General features: G+C 37.8%; 3 protein-coding genes across 7 annotated transcripts in view; all 3 read right to left on the minus strand.

The window, feature by feature from the left end:
* LOC126621479 (phytolongin Phyl1.1-like) overlaps positions 1–14,699 on the minus strand; it is an 86,439-nt gene that overhangs the window by 26,698 nt on the left and 45,042 nt on the right. The window lies entirely within an intron of this gene.
* On the minus strand, positions 3,797–6,554 carry LOC126621484 (uncharacterized). 2 transcript variants are annotated; one of them, XM_050289988.1, is made up of 6 exons: positions 6,062–6,554; positions 5,772–5,842; positions 5,193–5,298; positions 4,754–4,886; positions 4,515–4,661; positions 3,797–3,916 (listed from the first exon to the last, which is right to left on the minus strand). In XM_050289988.1, the coding sequence occupies exons 1-6, from the start codon at positions 6,136–6,138 to the stop codon at positions 3,872–3,874; spliced, it is 579 nt and encodes a 192-aa protein (XP_050145945.1). In that variant the 5' UTR covers positions 6,139–6,554; the 3' UTR covers positions 3,797–3,871. The 2 variants fall into 2 exon arrangements, with proteins under 2 accessions (XP_050145945.1, XP_050145946.1); XM_050289989.1 differs by having other exon boundaries at positions 3,797–4,257; positions 6,062–6,552.
* LOC126621478 (glycerophosphodiester phosphodiesterase GDPD4) lies at positions 7,063–11,622 on the minus strand. Its single transcript, XM_050289977.1, has 9 exons — positions 11,397–11,622; positions 10,841–10,927; positions 10,555–10,652; positions 9,808–9,868; positions 9,577–9,654; positions 9,375–9,467; positions 9,051–9,140; positions 7,634–7,761; positions 7,063–7,536 (listed from the first exon to the last, which is right to left on the minus strand). Exons 1-9 carry the CDS (start codon positions 11,613–11,615, stop codon positions 7,368–7,370), a joined length of 1,023 nt encoding a protein of 340 aa, XP_050145934.1. The 5' UTR covers positions 11,616–11,622; the 3' UTR covers positions 7,063–7,367.

The following is a 14,699-nucleotide window of genomic DNA, read 5'->3' on the forward strand; positions in this document are numbered from 1 at the left end:
CCCACTTGGAAGTGTTTCTCTTAGCTGTTTTGTTATGACACACTTCTCACAGACCTTAGTTTGGTTTGTGATTTTGGGCAAACCAGTCACCATCTTTTTCAGATAGAGTGTTCTTAGTCCATTGAAGTGCAAGTGACTAAACATGTGATGCCACAACCATGTTTCATCATTTTCCTTTGCAACCATACAGGTGTTTACACTCTTAAGCTTCAACGAGAACAACCTGTTTGGTGATATCTTCACCACGGCGATAGAGCCTCTCCTTGGATCATATATTTCACATTCTCCTTGAAATATAGTGATCTTATACCCTTTATCTTGAAGTTGTCCAACACTTAGAAGGTTTGTTTTCAAATCAGGAATGAAAAAGACATTTGAAATTGTCTCAATGAGATCATTTTTTGTCTTGATTTGAATCTCTCATTTTCCCATCACGTTCACTGTTGACTTGTCTCCAAAGCTTACAATTGTACGAAAGCTTTCATCCAAATTAACAAAGGATGTTTACACCCACTCATGTGATTGCTGCAACCAATGTCCACATACCAAGTCTCCTGGTCAAAGTTCTTCATAACATGAAATGCCATCAACGGTGTTCCTTCCTCCTTTTTCTCAATAAAATTTGACTTCTCTCCCTTCTCCTTAAGAAGCTTGGTGTAGCACTCATTTATGTAGTGCCCATAGTTACCACATCTGTAACATTCAACTTGTGATTTGTCAAACTGCTCTTTGCCTTTGCCTTGACGATCATCTTCTTTCTTGGAAACATAAGATGATTTGCTATCATCTCTATTCCCAAACCGTCAACCATCTCGATTTCCTCAACCTCCTCTTCCACGACCACATCCACCTCTTCCACGTCATTTTCCTCCTCTTGAACTTGAAGATTCAGTGAAGGTGGAAACCTTAAAAGCTTGCTCTTGGGAGCCTCCACGGTTGAGCTTCTGCTCATGAACAAGCAAGGAGCTTTGTAGCTCATCAATTGACATATCCTCTATGTCATTTGACTCCTCAATGGAGCATACCACGTAGTCGAACTTGGGAGCCATTGATCTTAAGATTTTCTCCATGACTTCATTGTCTTCAATCTTGTGACCATGGATTCTCATCTTGTTAGCCATTGACATAGCTTTTCCAATATACTCATTCACAGATTCTCCATTCTTCATTTGAAGAGTCTTAAAGTATCTTCTTATGGCTTGAAGATGTGCTCACTTCACCTTTCTCGATCCTTGGTACTTTTTCTTCATTGACTCCCATATTTGGTGGGAGGTATCCTTCTCGAGAATGGTTTCAAGAATGGATCTATCAATCGCCTGGAATAGGTAATTCTTTACCCTTAAATCTTTCAGTTTCAGTTCATCAACCTTCTTTTGTTGTGTCGTTGTCAAAATATCTTCAGGTATGTCAATTCCCGCTTCCACAAGGTCAAAGTACTCTTTGGACCTTAGGAAATTTTCCATCAACATGCTCCAAAGGTCGTAATGACCATCGAACTTAGGAATGGCTGGTTGCACGAAGCTTTCAGTTGCTTTCTCACTTGACATTGTTTCTTGCTTTGCAAGTTCACTTTCTCACTTGTGTTTCTTTCTGAGATCCTTAAAAACTGGCTTTGATACCAAATTTTGGTTTTGATAACCAAAACTTAAGAACCATAGCAATGCTCTCACGTAAAATATTGAATTGTTCTTCTAATTAATTTGTTGAAAGAAGATTACAGTTTTAAAGGGAAAATACTGAAAACAAATAACAACTTCTCTCCCCTGATCACAGGCTGATTTCGTGGAGATCTCAACCCTAAGCAACGGAAGCAAACCTAATCGTGGTGAACATCCTCATCCACGACTCCTACAAACTAGGACTTGTGCTTGACTAAGTCTCTACATAATTAGTCAGCATTATTTAATTAAAACTTAACTAAAACTCCTAACACAAATCATACAAGTTTGGTATATGCTTATGAGTTTTGTGAATGTCCAAATCATTGAGGGACCATTGCTTCAATAGGTTAAAGTTGAAAAACCATTTCTTGAGTTGGATTAAAGTTGAGGGACCAATGGTAATGGATTTTTAGTTGAGGGACCATGGCTACACGTTTTGATGAGTTGAGGGACTTGTCACAGCCCAACCCCGGGCTCCACCGCATCTCATGGTCATCTCCGCTGTAGCACGATATTATCCGTTTTGGGCTCCGACCACGCATTCACAGTTTTGTTTCTGGGAACTCACGCGAGCAGAACTTCCCCGTAGGTCACCCATCCTGGGAATGCTCTGGCCCCTTTCTCGCTGAACTTCGAAGTTCCTACAGAACCTGAAGCTAGTGAGCTCCCAAATGGCCTCGTGCTAAAGGAGGTGAGCATGCACATATAAGGCATAGAGGATCCACTACCCTGGGTGATGATCTAACAGGACCAATAGTAATGAATTTTTAGTTGAATGACCATTGCTCCAATTAAGTTAAAGTTAAGAGACTATTGCTACAATTTTGGATTTTTAATAAAATATCATCCATATTCTATTTTGGGTTTTTTTTTTTTATATTTAGAAATCTGAATTTGTCTCTTGTACTAGAAATTTATTTAAAACATAATATTTATTCAATTTAACATAATTTTACTATTGTATTCATATTGTGCTACTAATTGCTATTAAAATGTTGGCTTTTTAGCCAAAATGATCCTTCAGATTTGCATAACATATCACTTTGGTCTCTGAGATTGAAAATCAATAGAAATGGTCCCTAAGATTGTTCACCATCCATTATTTTGGTCATTTCCATTAAAAACTCCATTAAGTGTCCCAGAGCTCTTGGCCGAAAGTTTGGGTAATTTTCAAAGCTTCGTAACGCAATCGTTTCTTAACCAAATTCGACCCCTAATAAATCAAAATGAAGATAGGAAAGTGTTGAACAAGATTATGCCTATTTGGAAGCCCAATGGTTGCCGGAGGTGGCTCGAAAATAGCCTGAAAGGTGATTGGTCTGCGGGAAAACTGAAAAACTCGCCGGAAACTGAGTAAACTTTAAATGTTCATAACTTCTTTAATACTCAACGAAATCGAGTGATTCAAAAACGAAAATCATAATTGTCGACGAGACGAAGAAAATGGTACATTTCTCAACACTACATTGCCGTGGTTTGGCCGAAAAACGACTTGAAAGTGGTTGTCTTGATCTCGAGTTAGCCACTTTCGAGTCGTTTTGCGGCCAAACCACGACAAATTAGCCATCTAAAAAGGTACCATTCTCTTCGTCTAGTCGAGAAGTATGATTTTCATTTTTGAATCACTCAATTTCGTTGAGTATAGAAGAAGTTATGAACGTTTAAAGTTTACCCAATACCCGACAAGTTTTCCAATTTTCCCACAGACCAGTCACCTTTCAGGCTATTTTCTGACCATCTTCAACAACCATTAGGCTTCCAAATAGATATAATCTTGTTCTACACTTTCCTATCTTTTTGATATATTAAGGGTCAAATTTAATTAAGAAACGATTGAGTCACGAAACTTTGAAAATTGTCCAAACTTTCGGCTAAAAGCTCCAGGACACTTAACAAAATTTTTAACAGAAGAACCAAAATAATGAATGGTGGGCAATCTCAGAAACAATTTCTATTGATTTTCAATCTTAGGGACCAAAGTGATATGTAATGCAAATCTTAGAGATCATTTTGGCTAAAAGGCCTAAAATGTTTTGATAACATTTTTTGGTGTTAATTAAACTTAAGCTTAGCGCAGGAAGGATTCTTTATAGAAATGGATGAGTCTTGGCACGGTGGTTGGGGCTACTTGGTCATGTCACAAGCAGCATATATTATTCAGCAAAATCTAACATGTTTAACAATATAATAAAACAGATGTCCCCCTCTACTTATCCATTGCCATCTCCTTCTCCTCCTCCTCCTTGCAAGCAACACTGTAGATAGCCAAACAGTCTCGTATTTACTTATTTGTTCCCCACAGTAATTTGTCAACGTTGGTAAAAAAAGAAAAATAAAAAAGAACAGGCTACAAGCCTACAATACAGGCAGTATTGTGAACTTCGGAAGTAATCAACTAAACTTATACTTGCAAAAAAAAAATATATATATATATATATATATATATTCATCCGTATTCCATTATTGTGCGCCCAACGCTGAAACCCCCTCTCCCTCTCTCTGAGATTATACATTAATACCCATTCCGTGAATGAGATGTCTTGCACCGCAATATATCCGGTGATGCAGAGCAAAAGAGAGAAATGCTTCAGTTTCCCTGTCAAATTAGTTTATCACATCATCAGACTTTCATGGACTTCTGCTGTCCAGAAGCCCCCTTGGTTAAAATATGAGACAGCAACATCATAAAGCATCATACTTATACGAGAAGAGAGCAAAGTAAGCATAGTGTCATCAGTGCTGGTCTATGTACATGGGGTACTAATAATGTCAGAAACATGTGAACAAAGTGGCCTGTTTATGCCACAATAAATAACTGTATGGTTATTACAATGTTAATCAGGCGTCTCTTACCTTAAGCCTGACTTCTGTGGGTGAAACTGATTTCTTTGGGCTCAAAGGAGCAGCACTGAACTTGGGAACCAACACCTTAAAACATGGTAAAAAGACTATGTACAGAGCTGCAAAAATTAAGGGAGCCGCAACAAGCCATCCCAACAACTGCAAAGATTGATACGAGTTAGACGTGATGGTTTCATAAACATAGATAGAGAGAGAGGTTATGACTACAAGGTGTTATGTTGGCAACCTACCGCATGCGCAATACTTATTAAGACCTCATTTGAAGCTTGGCCAGTTAACACTTTCTTGAAAGCGTCAGAAGTTAAAGGAAAATGAGCTCCACCAGAGATAAATTCACCAAAGCGCAAGAAAGGTACAACCAAACTTGAGAGCAAAACAACAACCAAAAAAAAAACAATCAGATAACAATCGTATATGTAGCATAAAATGTAACAGGCATGGTACAAGAGCAACCGAAAGCTTCAAGACAAGTTCTTTTGTATGTACTGTTTCTATTCTCTAGGGCCTCTATCAACATAGAGACGAAACGGTGTACCAAGTCCGAGACCAATCCACAATCAGTGATCGTTTAAACATTTTATGAAGGACGCACAAACACAATTGGTCGCATGCAGAGCCATTACATAAACGTAAGAATATTACAAGATGCTAGGATAAAAACACAAGTACCTCAGCTCTATTGGTGTAGCAAGGACATTAGCCAGCATGACAGTTGGAGCATGGCAATGGGATCCCAGCAATGCGATTACCATTCCACACAGAAGCACAGTTGTCCCTATTAATGAAACATCAGTTAATATGAGATGCTTATCAACATTTCGAGAATCCAACACTAGTTCTGAAAAAAAACTCCAGAAATACCAGATCCATTACAACAACTACAAAGGGGGAATCACATCAACATCGGCCGAGTTATATCCAGCCTACAATTTCCTACGCGAACCTTGCACTCTCAGATAGCAATGCCCTTCTGTTCTCTGAAGTGATAAAAGGCGGCAACTACTCCTCGTAAGTTTTATTTAAGGAGGGTCCTATATTGCATATTACTGCCACACTGCTGAGCCACGTAAATATTCACTAATGAATGATGTAATGAACAACTAACACTGAGATATGTTGGGCATTTAGAAGTAAAGCGTGACACGATAAAATCTGTTCGGATGAGCGTAGGAATAAGAGAAAAATCTGTTCAGGTGGGGAATCAACGGCGCAGTATGGGATTTGAGAAGATAAAAGATGCATACGTACCGCATATTGGAAACAATCCAATGGTAAGGCCAAGAGCTGCAGAGAAGGCCAACAGCTTAGGTTCTGCACCCCTTCAAAATCCAAATCAAATTTTACATCTTTCTTTCTTTCTCAGCAACCGCCAAATACAAGTACCAATGAAACATGATTTTGTTTTAGGAAATTGTTGCACCATTATCAATCAATCAAACCAAAACAAAAAGAAAATACAAGAAAACAAAACAGAAAGTGTGAATCTGAAATGGAAAATGAAAATCAGAGAGAGAGAGAGAGCGTAAAGGCCAGGGTACCTGCGGAGGATTTCGAGGAGGGGATCGACCACCTTCTTGTTGAACCAAATCGACACCCCATTACTAGTTGCCGCCATCACAACCCCTTTACAAATTTCAACGACTAATTCTTATATTTTTTGTTTCAGTGAATGGATTTAGGGTTTGAAATTGAATGGATTCAGGGTTTTTCTCAGGAAAAGAACACCTCTAGTCTGTCTGGCAGATCTAGTACAAGCCAAAGAAAGAAATACAAAAACAAAACAAAAGATTTGAACAATAAACAACAATTCAGAATTCGCCCCACGTTTGATATTTGCTTTTGTTTTAATCAAAATTGAAAATTTGGAAATACTGGGTTGGGTTTGGTTTGGTTTGGTTTGATCCGAATTTCAGAAAAGCAGATGGAGAGATATTTTCTGCTCTCAGGCTTGCCTTTTCCTTCCTTTGTCCTTGTGAATTGAGAGATATTTTCAGAAAGGCAGATTGAGAATTGAGAGGCCGACGGTTGGGTGTGAATTTGAATTACAACAAGTCAAAGAGAAAGTTTTATTCCAATGCGGATAACACTACGGTGTATGGATGTGCCCCAGAAGCAGAGGATAATCACCTGCAAAGCAACGTGGACGTTGGAATGCCGCTAAAATTAACGAACGTGAAGTTGGTGCTCTACGCTTCTCTTAAAAAAGTGAGTGTCTGGACTTTTTTTTGTTACCTTATGGTTTTTGCATAATTTTTATTCTAACATTATAAATTATGTCAAAAACATAAGTGGCAGAGAGTTTACGAGAGTCCTATTTTGATGGAGTTCCATTAGCAATTGCATCAAAACCTGCAGGGGAAAAAATGTAATTTAGTTTTTCTTTTGTCCAAACAGTCCATGTAGGAGTTTTTACCGGTTTTTGTTTTCCCAATCTCCTAATCCATTGCCAGCCGTTTGATTGACTCCCATCAATCCTCACATTTCATTTCGCGTACGTGTCACTAATGATTTATAAAAAAATTCATAGCATTACAGAGAGTTAGTTGCGAGAGCGTCGTATTCACTCATGAAAAAAGGAGACGGTAAATTGTTTTTAGTTTAGGTAGTACATTGTATAAATCTATGCGATGCATTGTTCAAATGAAGCGCAAGATTTAAACATTTTAAACGAAATCATCATATTTGTCTGTCGAAACAAAACGATGATATGAAATACATTGCCGTATTGAACAACTTTCCTAGGGACGGACGTCCAGGTGATACTTGAGATTTTCAAAACAGTCCACTACCAATTTCCCTTTTTGTTTTTGGCCCAAATGTTCCGCTACTTGAAATAGACAGGTGCTATTCTGATAAGGAAAAACCGTGCTCCAGACACTCTCTTTTGATATCTTGCATTAGACCTTGAAGTACAGTTGGGTTGCTCGTTACGACGGCATCAATGTGCTCGGACAACATTTCTTGCATGGAATCCACATCATCGACAGTCCACGCATACACTTTCTTCTTTCTCCTGTAGAAACCCGGACGCAAAGCATGAAATTTCATCAACATGCATCTATACACTCTAGGTATCTTACCATGCTAAAGCATCTAAGTTGCAGTCATACCCATGCAGATTTCTCACAAGCTTCTCATCAATCAATGGGTGGTACACACCAACAACACCAGCACCCTTCATCCTCAGTAAGTTGCTTCTGGCCCCGGTCGACGGATCCATCATAACAATGTACCCGACCTGCAGTAATATCACCAAACGCTCATTCAAAACATCACATAACTGCCTTTTGAACTGAAACATCTGGTATTAGTATCAATATTTTTTCCCACAACCATCGTGCGTGACTACAAACAATTTCATTGACTAACCCCTGCCAGGACATCAACAATAAACTGAAACAAAATATACTTAAATCTAGAAAGGTGTTCATAGACTGGCATTTGCACTGGACAAAAGGAGGTTTTGGGCCAGGATAGTGCTGTACATCAGGTTTTTTTTTGAAGATCTAGAAGCAGTAAGCAAGTTGTTTTGCCACTCATATGTGCACAATCTGCAGATTTTTTTAATTTTTGTTCTTTTAATACTCAAAAACAGTTCAAACTCAAAGAGCAAGAAAAGGGTTTCAAATGACAACTTACAAACAAACTAATATACAATTATTAACATCAATCAGTGTAAGAGAAAGGCCATTCTATTGCTAAGAAAACAAAAATAGAATGGACCTGGTTAATAAGAAAAAGGCTGGTTCAGAGTACTTGATAAGTCAGAAGCATAGAGACCTCATCAAATCCAAATACCGGAAAGGAGAAACAAAGATAGAAGAATCACTTCCTTGTGCCAGCAAGTGTTAAAACATTTATCAACATCTGCTCAAACTCTTGCGACAAGAGTTTACATTTGTCAGCATAAGTGGTGACTTGCTGTGGGCAATGACAATCAATCCCAACTCTTGGTAGTAGTGTTACCATTGTCGTTACTATTTACTGTTTTGAGAAACAAAACTATCTAACTTACAAAGTAAATAAAATATGACATTTTTGTAAACCACGCCTAGCAATATTTCATATCATGGTTAGCATGGTTTCTTCCTAGCACACAAATCACACACCAACTTATACTTTGTTGGTTAGTTTAACTCACTCAATGCAGGTCTCCCCACGCTCAAAAGGCCACATGGTTCAGTGATGAACCTAACTGTACACCTGACAAGTTGAAATAATGCAGAAAAATAAAAGAACAGAGAAATAAACCTTCTAGCTCTTAAACGAACATGTTTACAAGAAACTTTATTTAACATGTAGACCCCTGGTACTCAAGATATGCGATGATTGCAGTTAAATGGGAACCTACAACTTGACCACAATTATGCATGTAAAGAAACCACTCTCTTGAGATAAAATTCCCCAATTAATCAAATGATCAAATTCAGAAACGAACACAAACCAATAATATCCTTTAATTCAAACGTGTTTCTGCAGATATTATGCAAGAGACCAGAAAAAGAAAAATCGCATGTTGCTGGTTACCGTGACATCTGATGACAGTCTGATTACATCCCTTGCTAAATTGTCACTTTTAGCCCATACAAGGCAGTTCTTACACTGCACCCTCTTAACCTGGAAAAAGTTGTGAAGCTTGAGGTTACTTGGATAATAATGTTAACTGAAATTACAAATGTACCTGAATAATAACAACAATAACAATAATTATAAAAGTAATGAAAAATATTTCACATGACTTCAGTAAACATGAAGATGTTGACTATTTTGGGGATTCTAAGTGTAAATTGTGACTGTAACATTTTAAAAATAAAGAATAACAAGGCCAGAAGATGAAGCAGACAAACTTACAACAGAGAGTACATCCTTAGCGAGCCCTTTTTCAAATGAGGGAGGCCCGACTTTTACATCTAGAATCACCTGCCGAACTGAACCTGAAACTAACTGAAACAATAATCAGAACCGGAGTCAAAGCGCAATTTGAGGGAGGGGGCTGCTAAGGCACACCAAAAGGATCATTTACATTGATGTAATAGCAGATCATGAAAGATACCTCCAAAGCCTCTTCAATTGTAAGAATATTTTTATCAGGGACCTTTCCATAATGATCCATGGAACCAAGATCTTTTATCTACAACCACAAACCAAAAGTATATTCTCATTCAACATTATCACAACCACCTAACAGTATAATTAAAAATGAAGACAAGATGGCGTTCTCAAGAAATCCAGGATAGAGATATTTATTAACATAGTTCAAACGAAAGCTTGATAGCAAACTCACCTCTTTCATACTTAAGTACCCAACCTTAGAAGTATTGTTTCCAGTTATCCTCTGCAAATCCCTGCCTGTGGCATTTGAGAATCAAATCTTTCAACTAAAATTCTAACAATGCAAGGCATAATGATAGTTCAGAACTTGAAATCAAACTTTTAGTTGACATGGTATTTCAACGTCGCATCAGAGATCCAATAACACCTAGTCCACATAATTCAAGTTTGGTTGGGACCATTTAAACCAAAGCTTCAATGTTTGTTTAGTTACAATTACGTCTAGACTTCTGATATGATCAATGACGAGGATTTGATTAGTAAGAGGTATTCCAAGGATGCAAATGCTGGTATTGCTGGAAATACCATACGGATAAAATATGAAACCTTTTATATATGCCAAATCAATTAATAATGTCTCGATTGAACATGTAAAATTTATAAAATATCTTTGATAAATCATGTCCCACAACGGGCAAAAACTGTGCTCATTACTGAAGCACGTCTTCTTAATATAATTTTTCTTATGTTTATGAAACCACATAGAATAATGTTTTGGTGTGGTTTTGGACAGTAGGACGGTCATCTAGTGTCTTATTATATAGTAAAGCATTGACGGGAAGTTCATTGCAGATTTTTTGTCGTTAGAAAAAGAAAAGCTCAGTGAAAATAATTGTTAATATTAAATTGGTGCATGATGACAACAATCAGATATGGAGTCGAACTAGGAACATTATGTGAAGTTTGTGAATCACTCTACCTGTCATGGAGCGCAAGCAAAACTCCATCTAAAGAACGAGAAACATCAATCTCAATACAGTCTACTTGAGATCGAAGAGCAAAACGATATGCAGCCATCTGTGAAGTAGTGAACAAAAGGATAAAAGTGTGTGAGAGAGACAGGGATAGCCGGACAGGGAACTCAATAGTCAGAGCTTTTAAGTTAATATAAAAGTTTGATCACATTAGCCTTTCCCTGGGAATACGGACACTAGATTACCCAACCATGTACCAATGAAACTAATTAATTAAGATTGGGAGCTTACCGTGTTAGGAAAGGCCTTACTGGAGTCACCCCCGTGCGCACATACAAGAGGAGGTCCATTTAGCCAACCACACTTTCTCGACTGCATCTGTAGAAAGATTAAAAACTTACACAGTAAATTATCTGAGCCTCCCGAATGAAAAATGTTATGTCCTTTATACACAATATGTAAATACCGAATTACGAGCATACACAACTTGCATATTTATTATTTATGGGGAAAATATGCATCAGTCAGTTTGTCGCTGGCGTCGGATTCTATGTAGCTACAATCAAACTCTCAACACTCGACAATCTAAGCAGTACAATAAGCCTCAATTACACAATTCCTTCTCTTTTGTAAAACGTTGAGTAACTTTAAGAATTCTCCCAAATCAAGTTAAACCTAATGAGATATCACGATTTGTTGTCTGGTGGCACTCAGCCCTACGATTCAATTCCGGCATTCTCAATTTATAATATGAATCAAAAATGTCAAAATTAAGAAATTGATGGGTATTTTGCGTTAGTAGAAACAAGAAGAAGGAGGAGCTGGAAAATGTAAAAGGAAAGAGTACCCGATGAAAGAGTTTGAGTCTGAAGAGGAAGAAAATGGGAGGGACAAAAGCGATGAAGGCCACGCTTACGAGAATCGCGCGAAACAAGACTCTCTTTGAAGAAAATCTCCACCGCTGCCGTCTCTGCAGACTCTGATGCAGCAACGGTTGCCTCCTCCCAACTCTCGTTGAGATCGCCATTTTTGGTATACGACTCGTACTCGGCTGAAACTTCCACATATATGAAAATTGGAACTTTAACAAAACCATCCGGCTACTGTTTAATTTAAGAAAACCATATTTTTACACTAAAAAAGTCAATCCTGGTACTATTTACTTTACCATTTATTTTATCCTTATCATTAAAACTCAAAGTTTTCAAACCCTTTTCATTAGTTTTCCTTATGAAAAATATGATAGGAGAATAGGCTATTTCAAATTTTAATTTCCCAATTCCCAATTTTTATTTGATAAATTAATTCCATTTTCATTTTTCATTTTCTTGAAAACTAAAAACTAGTTTGTTTTCAACGTTTAAAACTTTGAAAGTTGAAAGTTGAAATTAAAAGAATACATGACACACCCCGACCTAAATCGAGGCATGTTGGCTGTCATGTGGGAGTGACGTAACTATGTGTATAATGCAGAAGCAATAGAGATAAAAGGAGTTACGAATAACAAAAACCAAATCAACTAGAGTACTAGCTAAGATAGAGTGCTAGTGCGAAATTAAGTGTGAAACACACAACCAGAGCATAAATATCCTAACTGCAGTCAAGTAGGACAAATACTAATTATTCAACGCCCAAAGGTGATCCTACATTAATGGTATTCTGTTAGAACCCTCGTCGAAACCCTCGTGATCCACCAAGCACTTCTACCTAAAACATGGAATGGCGCAAAACAGAAAGTGTGAGTGGGCAAAAACAAAGTTTTTCAAAATCATTTCATTTCTCAAAAGTTCTAACCCCTCACTGTAAAACCTGTATAATTTCCCCAAAAATAATAGTAATAATAAGCTATATCAAAAATCATACTCAAGATGAAAATCCATAAAAGTATACCATGCCAAAGTATCTCAATGCTATGCTACAAGTATCGATGTCAAATAATGCATCAGCCAAATCCCTCTAACTCAAATCAAATCCTGCACATGAGTCATAACCACCTAAAGTGGTCTGTACGACAAGATTAGGTGTAAAGTAAATATGCTCTAGTACTACGATCACGTGAAAGCTGTGCGAATAATCACGGGTCACCTACGAGTCGGAACCACCTAAAGTGGTATGTACAACAAGTCTGTGCACCTAACTTGGATCCAAAGTGAGCATATGGTGCGGGAGGTGAACATCACATAAAAGATTGTGCCCTAACTCTGGGCGGGAGCACTAACACCGGGGTGTAGGTTCATGAGCTCTCAATACATCACATCATATCTCACATAACTGAAGTAACCTCATATCTTTAATTTATGAACTTACCTGTGCGTCCGCAGCACCAATCATAAATATATACAACTACTAATGCATAATAAAATAGACAGATACTTTGCATGGCATGTCAAAACGTATAATCATTCAAATTCATTTTTTGGGAAAAACTCAAGTATATAGGTATATATGGAAAACCAAAAGCCCATTCACTGATATGTAGAAGGGTTGTAGCCCCCGAGCCTCGATTGATGGCGCTCATCCTCAGGATAGGTCTCACTTATATGCGAAATAACTGAATAAACGTTATTTAAAGCACATACACAAAACTAGGAAATAACTTCTCATACAAATCTCAAATGGGGTATTTGAATATATCACCATGATCTACTCAACCTCAGGAACATCCCCATATTTTTAGAAAAATTTCCTGACCTCCTACGCGCCGGCCAAGGCGCGGCCAGACGCGCCCCCACACGCGACCAAACCCTAACTGAAGCTTAACTGCTGTTAGGAATATTCCGTTAAATCTTAACAAAAGTTAACGGCATTACCTGATGCCGTTAGAATATTCTGTCAGACTTGATGGAATATTCTTCTTCGTCTTCCTTGGATCGCCGGAGATAGTTGCCGACACCGGTTTCTGCAAAAACAATCAAACCTTTATATCTTCTTCGATTCTCAACCAAAATTCACGAAATTTATACCAATTTGAAGCTTAGGATGAGAGGAACAAAACCTTACCACTTTAATCCCTAAAATCCACTGGATTTTGCCGAATAACCCTCGATAATCCGGCCAAACTTGAAACTCGCCAAACTCAACTTCCCGACGTCCAATTCACTTTGTTTTTCTTCTTCGAGCTCCGTGAAGAAGTCCTAAAGCTCACTAGCAGCTTAAAATCTTCTAAAAACTTCAAAATCACGAGGGCATGAACAATGCTCAAATCGGAGATTATGGTTTCTCGGGTTTTTTGAGATTTTCATGTCCAACCATCACTACCATTTGACTCCTAAGCTTGCAAGGAGTCCAAAAACATCGATCACAACCTCGATATGTGAAGTTTGAAAGGGTTTTGAGGGTTGTCCGTACAGGTTGTATGAAAATGGCAAGAAATCCGAGGGAGGGAGGAGAGAGAGAAGTCAACGGGAGTGGTGTGTGTGAGTGTGAGTGTGTGGTCCAGTTTTTGGGCTACTAACAACCACAAAACCATAATTTTTAAGTTCTAAAAACTTAGGAACTAATTAGATTAGTCTAACACCCAAACTCAAACTACAACACTACACCATATACTTAACATCTAAGGGTATTCTAGTCAATTCACACAATCGAAAATATATTTTGGGACGGGCTGTCACAATACAAGTCAAGGTGTGAGATAAATTTTCAGGGTCAGTTGACAATTATTTTGTTTTTCTTTTAATTTTAACATTTTAAAAATTGAAAGTTGAACTTGTCTTTTTTTGTTGACAACAGAGCATAAGCCCGAAAGGAAAGAAAGATTATATAAGAATATCATGAGGTCATAAAATTCCAACTATATCTGCAGTTGGCAACTGATAATAAAAAAGAGGAGTTGCTCAAAAAAGACTAGACCCAAACTGACAAACCCAAACGAGCCAAATCATCAGCAACAAGACCAACTTTGGTGCATAAGGGCACGACAATTCAGCACTAAACTTCCTGGAGGGTGATTTATCCACTTTTACATTTGAAATCAATTGAACTGCAAGAGCAAAATATAGTCCTACCATAATCTTCTTAATTCCATAATTTCATGCAAGTTGCAGTCCAATAAAAACACCTCAAACTTCAACACATAGAATCTCACATCGACCAAGATTAGCACAAAAACCAAAAATCCATGCCCCCGACAAGTTCCATGAGGACACCA

This window comes from Malus sylvestris, chromosome 5, assembly GCF_916048215.2.
Source record: "Malus sylvestris chromosome 5, drMalSylv7.2, whole genome shotgun sequence".
In the NCBI taxonomy this organism is placed as follows: domain Eukaryota; kingdom Viridiplantae; phylum Streptophyta; class Magnoliopsida; order Rosales; family Rosaceae; genus Malus; species Malus sylvestris.